At 21.5% G+C, this 27848-nt stretch overlaps 9 protein-coding genes across 9 annotated transcripts; 2 read left to right on the top strand and 7 right to left on the bottom strand.

The window, feature by feature from the left end:
* Positions 1-595: 595 nt before the first annotated feature.
* On the bottom strand, positions 596-3055 carry PY17X_0916200 (FHA domain-containing protein, putative; the record flags this gene model as incomplete). The annotated part of the gene is made up of 2 exons (XM_022955962.1): positions 596-2461; positions 2621-3055. 2 exons carry the CDS (start codon positions 3053-3055, stop codon positions 596-598), a joined length of 2301 nt encoding a protein of 766 aa, XP_022812168.1.
* Positions 3056-3994: 939 nt separating this feature from the next.
* PY17X_0916300 (conserved Plasmodium protein, unknown function) lies at positions 3995-5830 on the top strand (the record flags this gene model as incomplete). Its single annotated transcript, XM_022955963.1, has 1 exon — positions 3995-5830. One exon carries the CDS (start codon positions 3995-3997, stop codon positions 5828-5830), a length of 1836 nt encoding a protein of 611 aa, XP_022812169.1.
* A 335-nt stretch (positions 5831-6165) lies between these two features.
* Positions 6166-7463, bottom strand: PY17X_0916400 (conserved Plasmodium protein, unknown function; the record flags this gene model as incomplete). The annotated part of the gene is made up of 2 exons (XM_022955964.1): positions 6166-6567; positions 6708-7463. The coding sequence occupies 2 exons, from the start codon at positions 7461-7463 to the stop codon at positions 6166-6168; spliced, it is 1158 nt and encodes a 385-aa protein (XP_022812170.1).
* Positions 7464-9099: 1636 nt separating this feature from the next.
* Positions 9100-10773, bottom strand: PY17X_0916500 (apical membrane antigen 1; the record flags this gene model as incomplete). Its single annotated transcript, XM_724270.1, has 1 exon — positions 9100-10773. The coding sequence occupies one exon, from the start codon at positions 10771-10773 to the stop codon at positions 9100-9102; it is 1674 nt and encodes a 557-aa protein (XP_729363.1).
* Positions 10774-12545: 1772 nt separating this feature from the next.
* On the bottom strand, positions 12546-13667 carry PY17X_0916600 (LEM3/CDC50 family protein, putative; the record flags this gene model as incomplete). Its single annotated transcript, XM_721887.2, has 1 exon — positions 12546-13667. The coding sequence occupies one exon, from the start codon at positions 13665-13667 to the stop codon at positions 12546-12548; it is 1122 nt and encodes a 373-aa protein (XP_726980.2).
* Positions 13668-16575: 2908 nt separating this feature from the next.
* On the top strand, positions 16576-20702 carry PY17X_0916700 (conserved Plasmodium protein, unknown function; the record flags this gene model as incomplete). The annotated part of the gene is made up of 2 exons (XM_022955965.1): positions 16576-20233; positions 20383-20702. The coding sequence occupies 2 exons, from the start codon at positions 16576-16578 to the stop codon at positions 20700-20702; spliced, it is 3978 nt and encodes a 1325-aa protein (XP_022812171.1).
* A 509-nt stretch (positions 20703-21211) lies between these two features.
* On the bottom strand, positions 21212-24547 carry PY17X_0916800 (conserved Plasmodium protein, unknown function; the record flags this gene model as incomplete). Its single annotated transcript, XM_723249.1, has 2 exons — positions 21212-21361; positions 21476-24547. The coding sequence occupies 2 exons, from the start codon at positions 24545-24547 to the stop codon at positions 21212-21214; spliced, it is 3222 nt and encodes a 1073-aa protein (XP_728342.1).
* A 1447-nt stretch (positions 24548-25994) lies between these two features.
* Positions 25995-26084, bottom strand: PY17X_0916900 (conserved Plasmodium protein, unknown function; the record flags this gene model as incomplete). The annotated part of the gene is made up of 1 exon (XM_022955967.1): positions 25995-26084. One exon carries the CDS (start codon positions 26082-26084, stop codon positions 25995-25997), a length of 90 nt encoding a protein of 29 aa, XP_022812172.1.
* Positions 26085-27208: 1124 nt separating this feature from the next.
* Positions 27209-27808, bottom strand: PY17X_0917000 (glycine cleavage system H protein; the record flags this gene model as incomplete). Its single annotated transcript, XM_721418.2, has 1 exon — positions 27209-27808. The coding sequence occupies one exon, from the start codon at positions 27806-27808 to the stop codon at positions 27209-27211; it is 600 nt and encodes a 199-aa protein (XP_726511.2).
* Positions 27809-27848: the final 40 nt, after the last annotated feature.

Consider the following 27848-nt stretch of genomic DNA (forward strand, 5'->3'; position numbering starts at 1 on the left):
AATGTACAACATGACAATAAATTATATTTGTTCACAAATATTTATTATATATAAATATATATTTTTTTTATTATTAATATGTTGGAATTATCACACTCGTGTTATTATTTTTTTTAATATAATATATACTGACTGAACATTTTTAGTATTTTTTTTTTTTGGTACGTGAAAAATTGGGTTAACATTTTTACTCAAATTATGACCTTTTAATAGTATTAATAAAAAATGTGCATTTATTGAGATATCTATAAATAAGTTTATTTATTTTTTTATTTTTTTTTATAACAAATTTTTATTTTGATATATCAACCAATATTTCCTACTTGGGTTACATAACATTTAGACTATATATACTACTCTCTTTTATCTTTATGTTAAAATATTTGAATATTTAATAGTTCGAAAAAAATATTTTTTTTATTAAAACATATATTTATTATTAATAAAATCAAACACATATTATATATTTAAAAAGAAAAAAAAATAAGAACAGCATAATACTAAATGTATAGAGTATAAACATTGTGTGTATTTTATTGATGTTGCAACCTTTTATACGTTAGAGCACAATTTTTTATGCTATCTTTTTTTTGTGCTATCTTTTTTTTGCGTATCTTTTATGGGAATCTCGACTTTCAATACTATAACGGTTACTATATTTATTGTCTCTTTTTTTACCATCCCTTGATCTACCACCCCTTTCGCCCCGACTACTACTGCTTCGTTTGCCCCGACTACTGCTCCTTCGTTTGTCCCGACTACTGCTACTACTTTCACTCCGATCAGTCCTACTACTTCCACTCCGATCAGTCCTACTACTTCCACTCCGATCAGTCCTACTACTTCCACTCCGATCGGTTCTACTACTTCCACTCCGATCGGTTCTACTACTTCCACTCCGATCGGTTCTACTACTTCTACTCCGACCTCTCCCGATTCTTCCACCCCGATCAATCCTACTACTTTCACTTCGATCTTTCCCACTTCTTCTACTCCGATCTTTCCCACTTCTTTCACTCCGATCTTTCCCACTTCTTCTACTCCGATCTTTCCCACTTCTTTCACTCCGATCAGTTCTACTACTTCCACTTCGCTCATCTCTCCTTTTACGTCCCTTGCTTCTGCCTATTGTCTCTTCTTCCTTTCGTCTATTTTTCTGCCCCCTTCTTTCCATTCCCCTTTCCGTTCTCCTTTCCACTCTCCTTTCTTCAAATCTTTGATATTCGCCAGGTTCACTTCTCTTAAACTTTTTATATCTGGGATGTTCGCCCTTTATGATAATTTGCTCCCCATTATATTTGTCATTTTTACACGTAACTTGAATATCGAAATTTTCAAATTTTTTTTTTGTACTAAAGTTTTTATCTCTATATTTATGTTGCTGTAATGGGTGATATTCTATATGAATTTTCCTTCCATATAAAAAAGAATCATTTTTTTTGATAATATTAGCAGATGTATTTTCGTCATATACTTCTATTATGGCTTGTTTTAAGAATTTTTTTTTTTTCATCTTATTAAAATCATCTTTATTATTATTTTCATTTTCGACACCCTCTTCTTTATTTATAATCGGAACATTGTACATGTGCATATTTTTAATTTCGCCACAATCTTTAAAAAAATCTATAATATCGTTTTCATTACATTTATAATAAATGTTTGAAACTTTTAACTTTAATAAATTTTTATTTTTCAAAGGATATTCTATTTCTTCATTTATTACTTTTATTTTTTTTTGTGCTTCATTTTTTTTATTATCAAGATATGATAAAACTTTATCAACATTTATATTAATTTTATATGTTCTCTTAGATACACCTAAAGTAATAATATCATTATTATTAATTTTATATTTTTCATTTATTTTGATAATATTATTATTTAATTTTGTTCTGGATTTAGATCCTACATCTATTAAATAAAGATGAAAATCTTTTGAAAAAAATAAAATACAATGAAATCTCGATATAGATGGGTTCAGACAAATAATATCATTTTGAGAATTTTTTCCAAATGATATATATTCTTTTGAAGAAAAAGAATAATTCTCTATTTTTTCTTCACTTTTTATATTGTCACTTTTTACGGTGTCAATTATAGTCCTTTCAATATATTTTTCTTCAATAAAAATATCAGCAATTAAATTTTTGTCTGTTTGTAAATTACAATTAGTTAATACCCATGAATATATTTCATTATTATTTATTATATCATTTCTGATATTCATATATATTCTACCTAAATTATTTTGTCCTTTTCTTTCATATGTTCCAAAATAAAACATATCTTTAATCATATTTTTATTTTCTATTTTATCAAATTCTTCACTTTTTATTTTGTAAATTATTTCTCTTTTTTCTGTATTTCTTAAATTTTCACGAATTGTTTGGTATCTACGAAATTTGTCTCTTTGGATCATTTCCATCCACATCAGTTTGTGTTTATCCCATTGCGGGTTCTGTAAAAAGGTAAAATATGTAACTCAATAAAAAAATGAAAGTAGTATAAGCGTTATCAAGTCATAATGAATATGCATGCATATACATATTACATATATACATACATATACATATTACATATATACATACATATACATATTAGTTTTACACGCGCGTACCTCGCCCAAATAGACCGAAATGACTATCAAATCGTCAATCGCCAATCCATTTATAACATCAGCTATTGCATCCAAAGCTTTTCGATTCGAACTTGATAATTCATCTTGATTATAATAAAGTATTTGTTTATTTTCAAACAGCTCTATAGATTTTTTTTCATTAATTACTTTTAAATAGTCATGATTAGATATACTATTTCCCGTATTTTGTAAATAATTATTTTTTATATTTTCTAAAGCTTCATATTTATTTCGTAAGAAAAAGTAACAATGATATGGAGATATAAAACTAAAATCATCAAATGTTATTTCACATATATAATGGAAATTTAAATAATTATAGTCTCCATTAAAAATATCAATTGATGTGAATATACATTCTTCTTTATATTCACTTCCCTCAGCCATATTATATTCAGCCATATTTTTTTTCATTTTATTTTATAAATCATATATATATATATTTATTATGGTTCTCTTCTTTCTGCCCATCCTTTCTTATTTTGCATTATTATCATTCTTGGCCAAAATCTAAATCATTATTTTGTATTGAACTACCCCTTCTTTGTAAATAACATTATTTTTTTCTCCAGTTATTTTTTTCTTCAGTTATTTTTTCTCCAGTTATTTTTTCTCCAGTTATTTTTTTATTTTTACTATCATCCCTCACTATTATAATTATTATCTTACAAATTTTATGATATATTTATTATATTTTATTTTTATTTCCACAATAGAATTATGTAACACATTTCATGTAGTGCCCATCTATATGTTATACATATCCCTCTCTTTTTTATTTTTTTAAATTTGAAACTTTTTACTTTTTTTTTTTTAAATCTATTTTCTTAGACATATAGATATATTTTATTTGAAATATATGCAAAAAATATTGCAAAAATTAAGGAAATTTTTTTTTTTTTTTGCATAATGTACTAATCAATGGAACCATTTTAAGTTTGAAAAAAAAAATTAAATTAATTTGTATTTTCATCATTATTATATGTATATGCAAACATTTTAATTAACTTTCCATTTTCATATTCAAATATATATAATATAATATAACATAATATATATAATATATTCATAATATATATATATTATAACAGAACGAAGCATAAACAAAGGGACATGATCAATATAGCTAGCTAAGATTGTTGATACTAGTTGTAAGGGGTTAGATATTACAAAAAAATATTTATACAATTGTTTTTGTTTATATTAAATACTAAAATGAGTCAAAAAAATATTATTTAAATATATTAAAAGTTATTAAAAAGGTGATAAAATATTACACATATTTTTCGCATTTTTTAATATCCCCCATTTCCTATAGTCTCTATATATATATGACCGTTATATATTTCATGAATGTTAAGGCTAACAAAATTGTTATTTTCCCTATCAAATAATGATGGTATAATAAAAGGACATTGTATGAAAATTCCGGATATAATAAAGTTGTTAAAAAAAAATAGAGACATAAATAAGGAAGAATTAGATAATATAAATGTGCAAATAATTAATACCATAAATAATATTAACCCACAAAAAATTATTAATAATATAATATTTTATAATAAAAGAGAAAAACAAGATTTGAATTTTTTAAAAAAAAAAATTTTTTTCAATCATTTATTACTTCGAGAAATAGTAAATTATAATAACAATATAACAACTACTACTAATAATGATAATGCTAATTTTCAATTATATGAATCTAAAGATGATGTAGAAAATGAGATAAATGTTAATGAAGGAAACACAAATGAAAAATACCCTAATCTTATTAATACCCCTAAAAGTATATATGGTCGATATAAAAGGAAAAATATTTTAAAGCAACAAAAGGAAACCAATATTATTGAAAAAGAAGCATATAATTCTGTTAATAATTTTACTAATCATTTAAATGAAGAACAAGAAAAAAAAGAAGAAAAATGTGGTACATATAAGCTACTTATTCATAATGATGAAAACAAAAAAGTGAACTTTTCATTATATGAATTAACAAATAATTATAAAAGTTTTATATTAGATAATATTTTAATAAATATTTGTTCTTATATATATAATTATAAAATATTAAATAAAATAAACAAAAGTGAAAATAATAGACATGAATTAGTTTCTGTTTTATTAATATCAAATATTTTTAGACATTTTTTTGAGTTAAGATTTGGATATACATATATTATACATTTTTTAAGTGGATTAAGTTTATATAGAATTAAAAAAGACATAAATAATGATAATATAAATTTCAAAATAATTGATGAATATATAACAAATAAAAAAGAGGATAGTGAACATATTTTTGAAAAGGAATATGATATTTCTTATATTTTTGAATATCTTGGAAAATATGGAAAAATTATTGAACAAAATTGCATAAATGTTAATGGAACCAATTTAATTAATCAGAATTTTTTATCAAATAATAACGAATCATATATATACAAATTTGAAGATGATAATTATAAAAACAAAAAAAAAAAATATATTATTAATACAAAAGACAATATTTTAATACAATATAATATAGATGAATCATATCTACATCATTTTTTAAATATATTAGCAAATAAATATAATATTGATAAAATGAGTTTTACTAATTTTTCTCAGTTAATGCATATGTATACAATGTCCAATTATTTTGTAATTAATTTTTTTTCTTCTTTTCCAATCTTATTTTTAAAAAATAAAACAGATAAAAATATTAATACACTTATCATGACTCTTAATTCTTGTATTTTTTTCTTAAAAGGAAAATCATATATAAATGCTAATAACCCATTCCATATTTATATAAAAACAGAAAATGATTGCAAACAAATAAATTATCAAAATTCACATATAGACCAATTAAAGGAAAAAATATATTCTTTAGTAGAACAAATAATAAATTATTTATATATTAATAAAGAAATTATGAACAATAACCATCTTTTACAAATTTTAGAAATATTATCATATATTAATTATAATAAAACACTTTTTTCTTATATTTTTAAAAAAATAAATAATAGTCTTTGCCTTTTAGACAAATATCAAATTTTTTTTTTTCTCAATTCTCTTTCCAATTACGATATAGTATATAACCAAACAAAAAATAAAATTTACAGGGAAATTATAAGAAATATAGATAACTATTCAAGCAAAGAAATTAGACAATTGGAAAAATATCTACAAATAAAATATTAAATCGGTTTGATACCTATAAATTATGACTTTTTTTATTTACATGTTCATAGCAGCTACTAAATATTCGTGTGTTATATTATTATTTTGTAATATTATTATTTTGTGTCATTATTTTGCGTCATTATTTTGTATTATTATTATTATTTTTTTTTGTGGGAGGTGCAACCCTATATCACTTATATAATTTGAATCAAGTTGGGGGTCTTTATTTGTGTAATTCGAATTTAAAATTGACATGCACACACAACTATATAAATATATAATATATGAGAATTTTCACTCAAATATAAACATGAAAAAATTATACACAAAAATGTATTGCAAATTATATGTGATTATTTTTTTACGGTGAAGCGATAATTTGGCTTCATGTCAAATATTTTTATAAACTTAAAAAAATAAATTTTTGAATTTTTGTGATTTGAAATATCTTGACTATTTTCCTTTCCAATTTTTAAATTTTCAATATGGTCCACATTTTTATGTCGATTATGATTAATTGTGTTAATATTATTATCACTATTTTTTTTTTCAGTGTTATACATTTCTGAATTAACTGTTGTGTTTATATTTAAATCATTTTCTTTATCTCCAAAAGGACTTTTCAATTTTTCTTTAAATATATATTCTTTTAAATAAGCATTAAAATTTTGTATATTGTAAACATTTATATTTTCATCTACTATTATATAATAAGGATATGGTAAGGCGCTTTCAAACATGTTTCTTATTTCGTCCTAAAAAAAAAAAAAAAAAAAAAATACACACATAATGATACTCTGTTTATATAAGTATTCATTAAATAGGAAAAATTAACTTGATTATCAATTGAGGTTGTACATTTTTTTGTATTTCTTTATTTTTTATTCATACTTACCTTATTTATAAAATTAAGAATTATCTTAAATTGTGAAAAATCATCAACAAATAAATAAAGAGGAGAATTATGAAGCATAATAGAGTATATACTTTTAAAAATATTATGAAGATATTCTTCATTGAATATTTTTTTTTGTTTAATTAAATAAAAAAAAGAACTTTTAATGACTTGATCATTTATAATATTGCTTAAATTTTTAATATGACTTATCAATATTTTTAAGTTTGGAAACATTTTCATATTATTTATGTCCATTTTATATGATACTAAACTGTAATAAAATTGCATGAACGCGTCATAATAATTAGTTGAAAATAATATATGATAATCATTTAAATCATATAAACATATTTTAGACAAATAAACAGGGTTCATATTATAATATAAATTGCTTGTTCTATATGTATTTTCTAAGTTTGATTCTAAATCGTCTATATATATGTTCCCAGTTTCAACATTATGTCCTTTTTTTTCTATGTTTTTGTTTATTTTGTATGAGTAGATATTTTTTATATTGTAATAATTTTCATAATGTAATACATCTTTATTTTTTTGTAAATTATTTAAATTACCAAAATACCAATCATATATATTTGGGAAAATTGTTTTTTTTTTTTTATAAAATTTTAAAGAAGTAAATAATATTCCCGGATTTTTAATATGAACAAAATATGTACCTTTTGATTTTTGATAATAATATTCTCTAATATAATAATTAAATATTTTCCTTATTTCACTATAATTTGTATTCATTTTTTATATTTGAAGATTGATATATATAGTAGACCATATTTTATATATATTCTCTAACTCAAAAAAACTTGTATTTATTTACACATATATATCTTATTCAACCAATTAAATATCCCAGTTCTTTCCTTTTTATAACTCATCTCGATAGTTGATATCACTTTCTCTTTTTCGTTTTTCAAAATGTGAATGAACATATTGGGACAATGCCAAAAGAATTGTTAATTTAAATAGCTTCCTGTACTTTTCATAAAAATATAATCATTTTTCCAGTATATATATATATCATTATCTTACAATAATTTTATTATAAATATAAAATATATGTAAATATTTACATGTACTTATAAATACCCATTTTTCATATTCTATATCATTAATTATTAAATACATTAGCCTCTTTATAATGTGTGCAAAAGAACGACACTTTTTTTTTTTCTACAAACAGATCGTTAAATATATAAACCCCATATTATAGAAATACTTTTCCATTTAATGAATTTTAATGTATTAGATATGTTCTAATATACAATGTTATATTATTAATATCTTATATCTCCTTTTTAATATATTTTTTTAATTTTAATTTAATGCCATCATATAATGTATAATTTTATATAATAACCATCTTAAAAAGTTAATATGTATGATTAATATTTACATATATAAAAATTAACACTTTATTATATAAAGTAATATAACATACCAATTAAGAGAAATGCTTACCAACTTTTAAAAAATGGTGAATAACAAACAAACAAACAAACAAAGCATTTTAAATAATGCACAGAATTAAAAAAAAAATTATTGAAAGTATGCCCAAAGTAACATAAGTAATTATATAAAAAAAATATTACTATTATAATTTAAAAAAGGGTTAATGTTTGTTTTTTTTTTTTTTTTAAATAAGAATTTCTCTCTTTTTATATGCATATAATGAAACATCACAAAAACATTCTTAAAAAATATATACATAAAAATTGAAATATCTTATCTTCTAATTATAACAATCATCACATAAGAGATATAGAATATCACTTCAATCAATCAAAAAAAAAAAAAAAAAAAAAAAAAAATATTTGTGTATATTGCTTATTATTAATAAAGCAAAATATAACACACTATAATTATTAAAATATATTATATAATAAGACATAAATAAAAAAAAAAAACAATAATAATGATATATAATATTTTAGCTACAAAATATTATATAGTTTAAGCATAGGTAAAAACAATACAATTTAATATAAGTCGTTTTTGTATATATAGTAATAATTCATGTCAATATAACAATGTTATTACATATCTAAATTAATATTTTTTAATTCTTATTTTAATTATTTTGACATTGTTAATATATATTTGTTTAATTTGTTTGAATTTTTAGATCTTCAAAAATGTTAATATGTATAATGAAAAATATTCTGTCTGTTAATATATATATATAATATTCAATATTGTTTGGCTAGTTAATATTTTACTTAATTATTAATAATTAATTAACTATTTAAACTCTTCATTATTTAATTATATTTTCTTGACTACTAAATTATTAATAACTAATTATTTACTATCTAAACGTTTCATTAATTAATTATATATATTTGACTACTAAATTATTTAATGGCTATATTTTTTAATAATATGGTTTTTCCATCAAAACGGGTGTTGTGTGTGATGCCCTTTTATCTTCACCCCAAAATGACACTTCTGGATCTAACATTTCATCTTTTCTGGATTTAGATTTACCATAATCATCTGCTTGACCCATTCTATCATAATTTTCACCTTTTTTGCCACTTTTAAAGTAATAAGCCACTAATAGAATGACTATTATAATTCCAACACCAATCAAAACTATAATAATTAATAATTTCTGTTTTGGGTTTTCATAGTCACCTATAAACTCTTCTTTTATTATAACATCATTATTCTCAGCTATATATTGTCTTTGCTCTACACAACTACACACATAAAATTCACAAGTACTTTCAGTCAATTTCGTAGGATCACATGGACAATTTAAACTATTTTTGTCAGTTGAAATAAATATCCTAGGAAATTTAATGGAATTATTTCCATTAGAGGTGTTTTGGTTTAAGTTTAATACTTTAATTTCTTCGGCTATTTTATTTTTATATATTTCACAAGGAAAATTTTCTTCGAATTCTTCAGTACTAGATAAAGCAGTTGTTGCAATAAAATTCTTATCATTAATTAAACATGTTGGTTTTGTTTCGAAAATGTAACATTTATTGTTTTTACTATCATAATTTCCCCAGTTATATCCCTTTCCATGACTTTTAATTTGACCTGATTTATAAGATCCTATTGGTAATAAAGCTTCACCTATAAGTTTACCATTTCTCTCTACAATTCCTTGTCGAATTTTGGTAGCATCTTCTAGGTGTCTTTCATATTGTTTAGGTTGATCAGAAGCACTTTCGTTAAAAATGATTTGATTACATTTTAATAATGAATCACTATCATGAACTACGTGCTTTTGATAATCTGTACAATAACCATCAACCCAGATTCCAAATTTAGCATTTTTTATACTTTTATTAGGACAACTGGTTTCCCAATCATCACGCAAATTTTTAGTTAAATAAGATAAATCTTTATAATTTTCTATTTTTTCGGGTGTAAAACAAAATGGTTGATTCTCATTATTTGCATCATTACTACAATATCTTGGACCCATATTTTCTTGTGCTGCTACATACAACATGTAACAAGTACTATTAGATTTATCATAAACAACGGGATGTCTATATGCTGATGTGGCATCTTTACCGGGAACATAAAGTGAGGTATGTTTTGCACACAATGACATATCATTTAAATTTACTATGTCTTGATGGTCCTTATACATTGTTTTTAGATTGGTAATTGTTATAGGAGAAATGTGTACATCTGTTTCAGGAAATGCCAATCCTCCACTTCTTACTGGCTTATCACCGGTAGCTACTGGTTTTAAAAATGATACTTCAGAATTTTGAATAGTTATACCTTTTCCTATAACTGGGCATTTACCTGATGGTATTCTATAATCTCGATTTTCCACCCGTGCATCTTCACCTAAATCGACTCTTATACCAGAACCATGCACCTTTTCTATATCATATTTTTCCATATATTTATCCCATGGATTAATTAATTTAATACTTCTTTCAGTATTTTCCTTTGGAATTGATTCATAATTAATATTGCCATCTTCTGAAATAACTTGATTTGGACCTTCGGAACAATAACTCAGGTTTATTAGATAAATAGAGCATAAAATAAATATATAATATATTTCTTTCATTTTTATATCTTTTTACTTTATTAATATTTTTAATTTACAAGTTATAAAATAGAATAATGTTTCTTAAAAATATAATTTATAAAACAATTACCATACAATACTTATATATACACACTTATATAATTATATACCCTTCTTCTATGAATAAAATTTGTCAAATCATTTTGAATTATTTTCCAATTAAAAAAAAATAATAAAATATAAAAATGAAAATTGTTATGAAATTACAGTAAAAATATAATTTAAATTAATTTTTTTGTTGTACACATTATATATTTATAGATTTGTTCTCCATTTTATTGCTAAATAACAATGTGTAGATGTACGCTTTTTCCCTTTTTTTTGTTTCCTTTTTTTTTTTCCTTTTTTTCCTTTTTTTTTTTCTTGTGCACTAAAAAAAAGAACAAATATGTGTACAAAAAAAAACAAAAATTTACAATTTTTATTTTATATCAGTTGCATGCATAACCAAACATAAAATTACTTTTTTTATAAAAAAAATTCTCACACACCATTGAAATTAAGCTATTTGAATCCATAGACACATATATATTATTATATGGCTAGCTGTGAAATAAGAAAAAAAAAATTAAAATGTGTCAAATAGGATTTATGAATTTTATTTTCCATATATTTTCTTTTTATATATATAAGATTATTTTAAAAACCGAAAAAAATTAAATTTATACTAAGAATAAATTCATAGCAATATAAATAAATCCACAATAATCCTCACATAAAAAGGTAGTGTTTTTTTCTGTAAAACAAATCAAAACTTAAATATTATTTAAAGCTAAACATGCAATATATATACATATTATACCAATTTCAAGTCTTATTTAATTATATTACAATATTAGTTTTTTTACATATATTAAAAATATATAGTATAAATTATTAAAAAAAATTCTATTATTTTAAATATGTTGATGTTATATTTTTTCTTGTGTTACAAAAGACTGTTTAAATATATTGGTGTTGCCCTTAATTCTCTTTTTAATTTCGCAACACAAAAGAAAAAAAAAAAATAATAATAAAATAAAAAAATTAAACAAATGGTTATAATTAAAATAATTTACCATCTCATTTACTTTAATTTTGTTATTAAAAAAAATAAAAAAAATAATGGAAATATATTACAAAACATAGTGAAAAATTAAGTTAATATTTTCCGTCTATATTGCAACCACAATTTTGATAAATGATTAAACATTTTATGAATGTTGTAAATTAAATAATTTTCAAACACTTTAAATTCACTATGCAAATTGTACACTCAAATAAAAACAAAAAAAAATATACATATATATACATATATATAATATTATTCAAAAAGCATAGGAAATGTCATTATAGTTATACAAACACACTATTTAGCGCAATTAAATTCACTTTAATTTTTTTAAAACAAATAAGAACATGTTATTCACAATAAAAGAAAATTCATTAATATGTTATTTTGGTTCCATGGAAATATATAATTATGTATAAGGGCATATATGGAAAATATATATTCATACAACCATATATATATGCATGTATGTGTATATGGATTTGTTCATATTCCCCTTTAAAAAATCGTAAAATATATAGCTAGCTATATTATAATTGAAAATAATATGTTTCGGGGTTTGTATTTGTTTATAGAATTGCTCTTAGAGGTATATATAGTTAAAGCGTGAATAGATAAAGCACATGATCCAATATGAAATATATATACATGTTAATATTTATCCGAATGGAATAATGTATAAATTATATATTATGTTAATTTATTCGTCAACTTGTCGCATAAATTTATGTTTTTTCATTCTCATATAATAAAGTATAGACAAAATTAAAGAAAAAATAGATATTATAATAAAAATAATTCCGATTAATTTATTATTAATGTAAAAATTTGCTTCTGTAATAATAATTGTTTTAGCTTCAGCAGTTCTAAAATTATTTTCAATATAAATATAAAATGGAAATGAAATAGGACCACTTAATTTTCCATATAATCTTTTAATATAGCTAAATGGTGATGGTATCATCCAATTAATAAAATGACTATTTTCCATAGCATTTCCTGATATATCATATTTTAATGCTTGAGATAAAATAAGTAATTTTTCATTTGCTACAATATTTTCATGTAATGCTTCTGATTGAGTTTCGGCATCCATCCAAAAATAAACTTTATCTTTATATAATTTAATATTTTCAGGATGAGGGTTTTTAAAAAATTTCCTAAAATATTTTATAGTAATATCTTCTACCCTTTCCTTTAATGGTAATGGGCTTGGAAATGGTGGATCATCAGGTTCTTTATCATAAAATATATAATTATCATTAAAGACATTCCATGGTAATATTCCACATGGATGTAATATTTTATTTATTCGATCTTTAAAATAAGTAATTAAAGGATAACATTGATTTAGATCATTTTTAGATACAACTATTTTCCCTCCTAACTGTTCTGTATTTAAACTTTTCATAAAACTATAATGATTTTGTTGTACTCCATATATTTCATAATGTATATTTATTTCTCCTTTTAATTCTTTTAAATTTTCACGTCCTTTACAATGTTTTGGTGTTACTTTAATAATTGAATATTTTGTATATGGCTGAGATTTATATTCATATGGTATTTTACATTCTATATATTGTGAGCTTAAATATAATATTGCTATACCAATTGATAAATTTAAAATAAATAAAAATATAAAAAATGCTATTAAAGTTGAATATTTATATACAAATGCAGGACCAAACACTTTTTCCATTCGATACCATTGTACAAATTTATTTATTTTATTTAAAAAATTTGATGATTTCTTATAAAATGTTTTATTATTATTGCGTTTTCTATCCATTATGTTTGTGTGTATTCTATTGTTTTTCATTTTTTATATATTATTAACATTTATCAGAACATTCATAAGCAATTGTATAATCACACAAATATTTACATGAACATAAATACATGTATATATAAAATTAATAAATTGTTATTTGTGTGATTGATATGACAATATGTTTTTACTAAAATTGGATCCTATATCACTAGGATTAGTTTAAAAACAAATTTTAGTTAGTCAAAAAAAAGGGGAATTCCAACATTTTGATTAATGAGTATACATTTTGATTAATGAGTATACATTTTGATTAATGAGTATACATTTTGGTGTTTTCTATCTAATTTGATTCTTTATTTGAATATCTTATTCATAATTTTATATTTATCATATTTTATTTATGTTAAAAAATTAATACTAACATAACTATATATTATATGTATGACTAAACATTTGGTTGTCTTTTTTAATTTCTTTATTTACACTTTAATAATGTAATATTATATTTTTTTTTTTTTTTTTTACAAAAATATACTTATAATTAGAAATTTTAAATACACACAAATGAAAAAACACATGAATAAAATATAAAAAAAAAAATTGTTAATGTTATTTGCAACAATGCTCAACTTGTTCGATCTAACAAAAAATATTACATTTCGCATATGCATTTCATTTTGTATAATTACTATGGTTTTATTTTTTTCCCATTTTTTAACAATTTCTTATAATGTGAAACCCCAAAGGGAAATTTACATGTATATAAAAAAAAAATGATACATACATATTATTTATTTTATTCGCCAATTTTAATGATTTATTTTTATTATATATTTTGGTATCTTATATTATTTTGAAAATATTATATATTCTTTAAAGTATTCATTAAAATTGTATTTTTTTCTATAAAATTAATTTACGATTATTTCATTAATGTAAACATATATCAACAAAATAGGTATATATAAAACATATTTTATTTTATAATTTTTTTTTTTTATTATACAACATTTTGTTCTTTAGTGAAATAAAAAGGTATAATATGTAGTTATATATTTTATAAAAAAATAATTTATATTGCATATTTCACACTAATTTTATGAGACTAAGAAAATGAAATATATCATAAAATTGAGATAAATATAACTTTACCATTAACAATTTTTCTCTTAAGACAAGATATAATCCACCATATTAATTTATACATGTAACTATATATCAATACACCATGTTAAAAAAAACAAAAAAAAAACCAATAAAAACCAATAAAAAAAAAAAAAAAACCAACAAAAAACCAACAAAATTAAAAGTATACATATATAAATGGTAATGCTGGATACTCTATTTTAATAGCCAAAACCAGAAAAAATCTTCAATGGTTTTAAATTATTAGTATTTATATTTGCACATAAGCAAGACACTATCTTGGTTGGATAGCACACAGCCAATACACTAACTTGTTTCATTTCATAGAGTTAATTACTCATATTTCATTTTTTATAACATAAAAGAATATGTAAATTGTAAAGGAATATATGTATGTATTTTTCTTATATTGGATAGTTAATATTTCAAAAATATATCCACATTAATGTCTTTTAACTTTCAAATAAATATTTATGTATACAATATATGAATGTGCCTTTTTTTCGATAAGTTAAATTTATTTGATATAAGAGCCTATGTATAATAAATTAAAATATGTATATTTTGGGCTTTTTGTTATATATAGTTTTTAACTTAATGATACAGCCATATAACCTTATTGTTTTTATTTTTATTACATCATTAATAATAATATATATAATAGCATATATGTGTAAATAAATTTATTCATATTTACTGAAAATTTTGTTAATATTTTATTTGATGCTCTTTATTGGTTATAAATATTTTCCTTAAAGTAGGTGCATTTACTAAACATGTGTGTAACCTTATTTATTTAGTGAAATTTTTATAAATATTTATTTACAATTTTATTCATTTATTTCTTAGTTGGGTATTGTATAATTCAATTTTAAAAGGATCAATTAATGTCCTTTAAACAAATGGCACTAGTAATTATTAATTTAAGGTTTATTTCCATAAAATAAAGTATTTTGTATGCTTAGCCATTTTTTTATAGGGTTATATATACATTTAAAGAGATATACAAAAATAAAAAAAAAATAATTTGACAACCATAAACATATTTTTGTTTATAATTATGAAATTTCAGTTATTATAATTATTATTTATTAATATATATGATTTAATAAATTTTATTATTTTTTTTTTTTTTTTTCTTCACACCTTAAGTGGGATATTATAATTTACCAAATTTATTTATCTTTTTTCTTTTTTTTATTGAATAACCCCCAAAATATACATTCATGCTTATTGATCTCACAGATTTATCCTTTTATTTATAAGCTCCCTATTATTATACTTACATATTTTATTCATTTTTTCAAACATACATAAATATTCACACACATATAAACATCAAATCAACTAATACCCCTAACGAATATTTATATAATACATGCATACATACATATATATATTTTTATTTTGTTTTATTTAACAAATATGCAACTTAAAAAATATGATAATATCTTCAAAATATTCTTGGAGATATAAGCAAATCTTCAATAACCAATTTTTTGTTCTAACAAATTCACCGCTATATATTTAATACAAACATATGAAATACATAATTGTATATTTTTAAAAAGGCTTCCAGATATTTTACATTTTCAACTTGTTATTTTATTTGTTTTCATTTGTTTGTTTTTTTTTTTTTGCGTGTACTCATTTTTATTTGCTGATATTTTTATAACATCAGCCTTGTTCTCGCATAAAAGATCAAAAAAACAGAGAAAAAACAGAGAAAAAGCGAAAAAAAGTGAACAAAATAGCGAAAAAAACAGCGAAAAAAAGTGAACAAAATAGCGAAAAAAGTGAACAAAACAGAATGGAAAATTTTTTTACAAAAAGAGTCAAAGATGTATTTGCATTGATTAAGTCAGGAAATAACAAAGAAACCAATTTAAAAAAAAACGAAAATATTAATAATGACAAAAGTAAGGATACGAATTTAACTGAAATATCACTATGTGAAAAAAAAGAAGAAACCAATAATAATACAATTATTAGTCCTAAAAATGAATTTGAAAATACAAAAAAAAAAGATAATGTTTTAGAAGAAAATAAACAAGATCAAAATTTACATAAAAAAAGAAAATTAACAAAATTGCATTATAAAGAAAATTCAAATAATATTGATAATTATGTCGATGTAAAAACAGATAATGATGATATTAATAATGTTACAAATTCAACGGTTTTAAAAAGTTCAATAAAAATTGAATCTACATCTATAGACAATGATGTAATAACCAACACATCTGCAACTGTCTCGCCTACTATGGGCACATCTAATATATATAAATTTTTATTAATTAAAAAAAATAATACTGAAAATATAGATAACAATAAAATTGAAAATGTGAATAATACTATTGATAATAAAACAGAAATAACAAAAAATGAAAAACTTAATAATTCAGAAGAAAACGATGATGTGGAAGTAATAAGCATTATATCTAATACATGTGGAATGGAAAATGAAAAAAAAAAAAAAAATAAAATAAATTACATTGATAAAAGTTCAGACGAAAAAGAAAATGCATCAAAAAAACAAAAAACTAATAATACAATAAATAATGAAAAAGACAATAATAATATAATCAAAAATCATGTAAATAATAAAAAAGTAAATAGAATTGATGAGATGTTTAAAAATTTAATTATGGAACAAAATGAAAAAAAAAAAAAATTAACTCAAGAACAAAATAATGTTCAAATAGAATCTTTAATATCAAACAAATCTGACAATAATAATGATCAAACATTATCACCAAATAATAATAAAATTATTAACATTTTTGAAGAAAAACAAAAAAATAATAATGATGATAATACAATTTCAGATAACACAAATGGTTCTCTTGTTACTAAGATTGAAATAAATGAACAAATTTATGAACAGAAAATCGTAAATATTTTAGAAAATAAAAATAACCAAATGGAGGTTAATAATTGTATAAATATTTCACCCCCTATTGATGAGGACAACACTACAATATATGTTTCAATGGCCCAGAATGAGGAAAATAAGGAAAATCAAAAAGGTGACGAAAATGAAAAAGAAATTATAAATATATATAATGATATAAAAGACGACGAAAATCAAAGAGAAATTGTAAATATACATAATGATATAAAAGAAGACGAAAATAATAATGTTGATATTATAAATTTATCCGAAGAAATAAATAAAGAATGTTTTGAAAATAATGCTGAAAAAAGTAACATAAAAGAAGTTGAAAATATGATAAATACCTCAAGTTTAAATTTTCCTGATTTTGCAATAGATCAAAGTACAAAGCTAATTAATGAAACAGACAATTTTTTTAACATGTATAACTTGACCCTTAAAATTGAACATTTACCAATAAATCTATCCAATGATATGAAAATATTAATTGAGAAAAAAAAATATATAAATAATTTAATTAATGAATATAAAGATGAATTAAAGGAGAGGAAAAATTATGAGACCCAACAAAATCTTGACAAAATTGAACCAAATAAAGAAAAAAATGAAAATGAAATTTCAAGTGACATAATAAATGACCAAAAATTGTTATTTTCAGAGCCATGCAATGAAAACGACGACATAGATGAGAATAACGATGCAAGCGAAAATAACAATGCAAATGAAAATAACAATGCAAATGAAAACAATTTAGACACAAAAAAATGTGAAACTATTGCTGACAACAATGAGACACATACTATAGAAGATGAAGCAAATTTAGAAAATAATAATTCAACTATTAATAAGGCGAATAAAACTAAAGTAAATAACAATAATAATGATGCAAAAAAAAAAAAAAATGAAAAAAAAAAAACCCAAAAAGCATCAAACAAAACAGAAAAAAATTATGATTATGATGATTTGTCATATTTAAATGATGCAGACAAAGAACGTGTTGAAAAGGAGCATCAAAATTTTTTAAATATATTAGAGCAAATTAGTAAAAATAAAATAAATGGCCAAAATGATGATACTAATAATAATAGCAATAGTAATAGTAATAGCAATAGCAATGGGAATAGCGATAGTAAATCCGAATTGGGAAACGTTTCCAGCAACATTAACGAAGATAATAACACAACTTTCGAAAATAAAGAAAAATATATAAAAGATTTGATCAAAGAACTAACCTGTAACAATGATGAAAAAGAAAATTATATCAAGTGGAAACAAATAGAAAATGAAGAATTACGATATGAAAAATTAAAAGAATTAATTATAGATATGAAAATAAAAGAAAAAAAAATAGATGTAATTTTATCTAGTAATTCAAATGTTTTTAAATATTTTAATCTATATAGACAACTCTATTTTTTACATGAAAAAATGTTAATTAATTGGAATTATGTTGAAAATTCAATAAATAAAAAAAATGATATAAGAAATAGAAATTTACCATTTCAATTATTAGAATTAGATAACACATTATTAGAAAATGTACAAAATTGTTATGATGATATATTATCAGATAATTTCTCAGGTATTATGCTAACATTAAATACTAAATCATTTGAAACAAATGTTGATGATAATTCTATTTATTTATCCAAAATTATTTGTGGATGTTTAATTGAATATATAGATAAATCAGAATTAAATATCAAATGTATATGGGCACATCCCTTACTTAATGCAAAATCTACGTATTCTATTTTATCTGCATTTTTACCTCGTGTTATTTTAGAAGCATTTCTTAATAACCTTACCCCAACTACTACTATGGATAAATCTTCTACCATATTGAATGCTGAAAATCACAAAATTGAGACGACAGAAATTATAAATAATATTGAAGAAAATGTTGAAAATGTTGAAAATATTGGAAATGCTGGAAATGCTGGAAATGTTGAAAATGTTGAAAATGTTGGAAATGTTGAAAATGTTAATATGATAGAAGAAAGAAAAGAAAAAAAAAAAAACAGTTTTTACAACAGATTGAACAAACTCAAAGATTCCCAAAATCAAGATTATAAAGATGATTGCATAATTAACCAACAAACCCAGTATTTGAAAAATTTTGCTTTATATGAATATCCAGCAATGTATTATTTAAATTTTAATAAAAATTGCGCATCAATAATTAATGATTTTTCAGATAACAATAAAACCCTTAATGATCAATCTGAACAAAAATGCATCAAAGATCAACAAAATAAAAATTATTCTTATCCAACATATAATGAAAACAACGAAATAACTGATAAAAAAAATTCAGAGAAATTTTTATATATAATATTTAGCGATATAGATATATTTCCTAGACAATGTTATTTATTATTTTGTTCATACAAGTACATGTGTTTAAATATGCATTATGAGACTGATACTTGTTATGACCACTCTGATTTAAATTTAAAAAATTTACAAAAAGAAAATATAGGAAAAAATACTTATCTTTCAAATATTTGCCCATGTTCAGAAACCAAAGAGGACCTATCGAACGCAGAGGACACCTGTGAGCGCATCATAGGTAAGCACATCCGCCCATGCACACACACACATATATATATATATATATATATATATATATATATACATGCCAATTATTGAACGCGCCAATTTCTGCCCACTACATTCCTTTACTCACCCTTTCATTTCCACTTACCCACATTTTTGCAGGATGTACCGAATTGTACATGTATTTTATGCTCCCAAAAAAAGAAGAAAGAGAAAGACTTGGTTTGCTAAAAAGAAATGGATGGAGAGATTTAATTCCAAACACATTTGAAGATGATATTAATGAAAATATTTCAAATCTTTTAAAAATAAGAACAAATATAACAAATTTATATAATCACATTAATATACAAAATAAAATGTATGAAAAAAGTTATACAACAACATATATAAACAAATACGAATGGTGTGGTCTCAAAATGAAAGATATACGAAATGCAATGAATGAAAACTTTAATTATGAATCTCCAAAAAAAAAATAAATCATTAATATAAATTTATGCAATTAAACCTGACTTGTTTAGAAGAATTATTATTTATACACCACCATATACCCAATGAAAAAAAATAAAAAATATATTCTACATTTTATATGTCCATATTATTCAATATATATATAGGGAAGAAATATATGCCATGTTTTATGCTACATTTCCTTTAATTTTGCATACTTTTAATTTTGTTTATTTACCTTTTTAATAATTCTAAAATAGTGTAAACTTTTTAAGTTAACAAAAATAATTTAATGTTATAATTTATGCAACATGGTAATTGTTGTAAAAGAAGGATAATAAACAAATTCATACTAATTGACAAATATTTCATAAATACGTAAAAAAATTATAAAAATTATAAAAATTATAAAAATAATAAAAATAATAAAAAATAATAAAAAATAATAATGACCAACTTGTGCTTATGATGCTCACAACGACAGACAGTCATATAATATATGATGTAGATATCGATTTTAAAAAAATGATTGATTTTCTCAATGAGTATAAGTCTTCATTCTGTTATACTCTTCAACATCATTAACAGCCATTTGTTTTATTTTTTTGTATTTTTCTTGATTTCTTCTTATTCGTTCTTGTTCTTCTCTGGCCTTCAATCCAATGATATAACTGTTCTCCTTTCTCAGCTGAAAAAAAAAAAAAAAAAAAATTATCATGAAAAAATGACAAATTATGAAAAAATGCCAAATTATGTGAAAAATGTTCCAAATTATATTCACATATTTGCATTTGCAATTTACCTCATTATAATCAAGCTTTCGTTGTTGTCTCATTTTTTTTCTCATTGATTTCATTTCTGCAAACTTAGTTTGATAATTTTGCATAAATAGGAAATCTTTTGGATTTTTATTGTTAGCATATTTAGGTGTAAATAGGGGTATACCATTTTTATGAGTATTATTATATATAATTGGTTTAATATCAAATGTTTTGGAATATTCAATTAATTTATATATATATAATAAATAAACAAAATATTTCTCTGAATTTTTATTATATTTATTTAATATATTATTTGGTATCATATTTTCAGGTACACATTTTTTATTAAATTCGACATTTTTTAACTCTTTCAAAATATCGGAATAATTAATTTTTGTATTAGTAAATATAAAACTTAAATAATTAATATATAAATAAAATAAATTAGGGGTAACAATATGTTCTATTAATATGTATATATTAATATCATTTTCTATATTTTTTTTTAAAAAATAAATTAAACTATTAAATGTGTTAAATGCTAAGTTATAATACAAATTCATATTCTCACCCTCATTTATGTTTTCGTCCTTTTCACCCTCATTTATGTTTTCCTCTTTTTCGTCACATTTTTTATCCGATTTGTCTGATACGATGTTAAACAAAAGAGTGTTCAAAATTCGAAAACATAAATATAAATATGTATGACTATGCTTTTTACTATTTTCTATAATTATATTATAAATATTTAATAAAACGATTGCATTTTTCAATTTTTTTTTTTTATCATATATACCAAGGTTATTTATTATACCCACCCCACTTTCTTTTTTTTTTTTTTTTTCATTCTTTTTATTATCATGCTCAATTTTTGCCTCCTTTTCTATAAAATCAAATGGTTGATAGGAAAATATTTTTACCAATTTTTTTATGCATTCTTCAATTTTAGTATCATTAGTATAAGTAATATCACTAAGTATATAATCATAATTATTTGATGTCTTATCATGATTTATATTATTATTTTTTTCATATAAATAATTATAAAATATAAATTCAACTAATTCTATTACATATGAGATAATAGGAATAGTTTCATTATCTGGTTCTAATATGTTATTCTTATTTATATAAGACAGTTTTTTCAAAATACCTTCATCCTTTACGCAATTTATATCAGCTTCATCCTTTACATCATTTGCATTTCCCATACCCAACTTATGGAACCCATCTCTTTCATTTTTAAAATCATAACTATTTTGGCTTGTCGTTTGAACTGACCCATCTACTGTTTCATTTCGAATTATAGGATAAATTATGAGAGCAATTATAATTACAGAAAAATGAATATCATATATTCCAGTATATTTTTCATACTGATCAAATATTGAATTAAATAATTCAACACTTTTTAATATTCTTGAATAAACATAAACATCATATTCTTTCTCCTTATTATCTTTGTTTAGTTCTACATATTCTTGTAACACATATAATTTTTTTTTATAAAATTTTGTTATTTTTATTTTTCTCTGAATTTTACAAAATACAATTAATAATAAAAAAGACATATACAAATATAACTCTGTTTTCATATAATGAGAAAAATCTAAAATTACTTGTTTATAATTTTGTATAAAATTATGTAACTTAAAATTAAAATTTAAACATTTCCATATATTTAGTATACAATAATCCATTAAAGAGAAAAAAAAAGAAACATGAAATATATTCATATGTTTTTTTCTTTCATTTTTCCAATTATATTTATTACTATTTTTAAATATGTTAATAAAATATATCCTATATAATAATTTTTTTTGTATACTAAAATCATGTGGTTCAAGCAATGATATTATATCCTTTAATTCGTATTTTTTATTTTCTATCGAAATAAATAATGGTAACTTTTTTTCTTCTTCTTCACTATTATTTATAAAATAATTATACAATTCATTATTTCCATTTATCATAAAATTTTCTAAAATATTATTTACTTTATTTTTTTCCTCACTTATTATTCTTTCTTCATTATTTAATTTATTTGAATTATCAAATTCCATAAATATTTCTTCGATTATTTCATTATCACTTTCGTCTGAATTCCACCATATTTTAGAATTATTATCACGTCGTAGTTTTTCAAAATATTCACATTTTTTCTTCTCCTTGAAATTTTCTCTTCTCCCCCCTTCCAATTCGCTGCTACCATCGCTATCTCCACTCTCATCAATCAAATCGCCATCTGAATCGGTATAGGAATCGTCACCTGAATCGGCATATGCATCCGCATCTGAATCGGCATATGCATCAGCATCTGAATCGGCATATGCATCAGCATCTGAATCGGCATATGCATCAGCACCCGAATCGCCACCCGAATCGCCATATGAATCTTCACCCGAATCATCTTCAGCATTGGAACTATTTGGACGATTTGGACTGTCACGTTTTTTATTCCTCAGATTGGAATCTCCCCTCTCGCCAATATTGTCATTCTTACTATCATCACGAGAACCTAATTTTATTTTATTAACATTTTCTGTGCTTTTTTTAAATTTCACTTCATTATTATTTATTTTATTTTTTTTTTTTTTGACAAGTTCATCAGTTATTAAAGGGTCCTCTTTATGATTTAATGATAACACATTTTGTTTTATATAATCAAAATGCTCATCAAATTCTTTCAGTTTTTCTTTTATTTCATATTTTTTAATTTGCATTAATTTCCGTGTCTCTATTTTTTCCTGAATTGCATTACTCATAGAATTATTAAATTTTCTTTTTCCTTTTAAATTGGATTTTGAATTAAAATTGTCCATATATAAATCATCATCAGTATCTCCAACATCATTTATACTTATATGTTTATCCTTAATATATGAATCATCATTTAAATTAAACATATTTTTTTTTTCATGTTTTTTATTTTTTCTTTTATCAATAAATTTGTTTGTTTTTTTTTCATTTTTATAATAACTTAAAATATCTCTATATCTTTCACTTTGGTCTTTTCGTTCATAAACCCTCCCTTTATTATTTTTTATTTTTATAACATTTCTTTTCCGACTAGTCTGTTTTTTTTTTGCGTCAAATATATTATGACCCATCTTGATATATTGTTTTCAACTTTATATGTTTTTTTTTTTTTTCCCTCTTCTTATTTACTATAAAAAGATATAATTTCTTTTATTCTTCTAGTTGTATAAATTAATTATAGAAAATTGCATTGCCATTTTATTTTCACAATATATAATAAAATAATGTTTCAAAAAAATATATTTCCAAAAAAAAAAGAGCAAAATTGTTAGTATTAAAATTTATTACTTTTTTTTTATGAATATATAATACATTTTTTTAATTCAAATGATAAAATTAAAGGTTTTTTTCTTCTTCAGTTTTAATTAAAGAGAAAAAAAAAATATTTCATAATTTTGCATATAACATACAATTTTTCTACAGAAATATCCTATATATATATATATATGCGCAGTAAATAATAGCTTTATATCAATATTATTAATTTTTTATTATTTTTTACACGAACTTGATTAATTAATTATATGCATATATAATATAGAAAGAATATACGTTTTTAAAATGGTTAATATATATTACGTTGTTTTATTTTGATTTTCGAAATTTCATATATAATATCCAAAAAACAAAAGTTACATGACCAATTTTATTTATTATTATTTTTAATTATAAAATAATACCCTAAGAGTAGTACTGTTCTATTTTATTTACTACAATCAAGTATCACCTTTCGGTTTAAATATTTACAATTAAAACATACATTTGGGGGCTAAAAAATAAAATAACCTTTATTTTGTAGATATAATTAAGAAAATAATACTAACAATAATAATGATAGAAATATCAGTAATTTTTTTTTTTTTTTTTTTTCTCAAAGGTTTTATAGTTTTCTTAACAAATTATATATCCATTTTAAAATTATATGCATTACAAAAAAATATTTTGGTATAATGTAAATTCCAAAACATATATATTATTGGTGTATCTTTTTAATAAAGTATATATATACAATAAAAAAACATAAAATAAACTATATATGAGCAAATTTACATAATGCTCCAATGTACTATTTTTATCAAGAAAAGTGTTTAATAGTTCATATGTTGTGTGCAGTCCGTCCATATATAAATTCATATCAGTATCTGTATATATTCCCTTATATATATATATATATATATATATATATAATGGATGGGGGTGACTGGACATAATTTTCATATAGATTCGTACATTGTATTGATTTCATCAATAATAATCTCGCTTTACCATATGTTGGCACTTATTTATTATTTTATTTTTTGTTTAATGTCATTTGTTCATTTGGATTTATCTCAACATGTCTGATCTTCGATTTGTTTGAAAAAGAAAAAAAATATATATGCTTCAGAATTTCCATACTATACATGATATAATAAGCAGAAATTAATAATTGCAAATATACAGATGTATATAACAATAATATATTTAATTTCTACATTATTACATTTTTTGTTCTCTCCCAATTAAAAAATGACGGCCTTATCTCAATTTTATGATCCCATTAAGTATTAATAACATAATTAAAGCAAACAGGGTTAAAAATAACAACCCACACACGCAACAACACATTTTGGTCAAAAAAATATTATAACTGTGAATAATAATCTTTGGACTATATTTTAATAATCCTTTTAAATTAAAATATTTTGAAGTAATCTCTTAGTACTTTTTTGTCTTTTTGTGGACTCAAAAATGTAATATTATATATATTTACAAAAAATTTATTATATTTTGTTTTTTGCAAATTTGGTCTTTAAAATTTCATATAAACAATTTTTCAATATATTTTTTTTTTTTTTTAAGGCTATAAAAATATTGGTATATTAATTTGTATAAATTTAATTTTTGTGGTGTTACATATTTTAAATTATTATAATTTTCGAAAGGCATGCAAATTTATAAATATACATTTTTTTAATAGTTTTTTTCAGTGTATTATAATATTACAATATGTGCAATTGTATTTTTTTTTCTTGCTTTGCTAGCAATTATTGTATATTTGTTCTGAATTGTTCATACATATAACATACAAAAAAAAAAAAATATTTTTTTATGATATTTATTTTTAACCCACATATTATTCAGTACAAATGTGTATATATTATATTATGTTTATAATAACAAATGAATTGCGTACTTTGTAATATATTAAATAATTTATAAGCCTACTTAAAATTTTGAAATGTTTCGTCGCTGAATAATATAACAAAAAAACGAAAAAAATTAAAATAACTATAAAAAATTAAATGCAATAAAATAAGTTTATAAATCGATGTAATAAAACATTTAAAGTCTAAATATTGCAACTGTATATTAAATTATTTATAACAATTGATTGGTGCTCGATTTTTATTAAAAATATCCCAAATATAAAAAAACCTGATATGACATAAAAAAATTAATAAACATTTTAAAGGTTAATGTTAAAGGAGTATAAATATAGCATTATAACCATTTGAAAATATTAATATATCTTTTTTTTTTTTTTTTTTTATTAACATTATTAAAAAAAAATAGCTATTTTATATATTTATACTAGCTATTAATACAAATTTTTTTTAACAAATAAATAGCTGTCTATAATTGTGGATATGTATTTCCCACACCCTTACAATTTATTATACATATATACAAACATTTATTGTGGCCTCAAATAATGAAATAATATAGACAAAATTTATTATATACTAATATTACTTATTTTCAATATTTTGAATGCCGTCTAAATCTATCATTTTATTTTTTTCTTCTATACAATTAATTTCATTCTGTTGTCTCTCTTTTTCTTCTTTGGCTTCTTCTTCTTCGCACATTTTTTTATATTCAGATATGCTTAATATTTCATTTTCATTTATATCGTTTGTTAATAATTCCATAATCCATCCATTGGTTTCAGAGCTTTCATTCATCAAATTAATGTTATCTATTATTTTTTTATTTATATCGATAATTTTACCGCTAATAGGAGTATATACATCCCCCACACTTTTAACACTTTCAATTGTTGCTATACAATCTCCTTTTTTTACATAATCATTTATGCTATTTATTATATCTATATAAACTATTTCCCCTAATTTTTCAGTTCCATAATTACTTATTCCTATTTTACATTTTATATTTTTATTTTTTAATTCTTTTAAGCTTTCTCCTTCATTTATATTTATGTATTCATGAGTTTTGGTATAATATGTTATGAAATGTTTATGACCGATTTTCGAATAGAACAAATTATTATTATATCGCTTACAGGATACTTCTTTTCTAAGAGTCCTTAATCTTTGTAATAGCATTGTTTAAAAAGGTTATGGATATATAAAATGAAGTAAGAAA

This window comes from Plasmodium yoelii (assembly GCF_900002385.2).
Source record: "Plasmodium yoelii strain 17X genome assembly, chromosome: 9".
Taxonomy (NCBI): Eukaryota; Apicomplexa; class Aconoidasida; order Haemosporida; family Plasmodiidae; genus Plasmodium; species Plasmodium yoelii.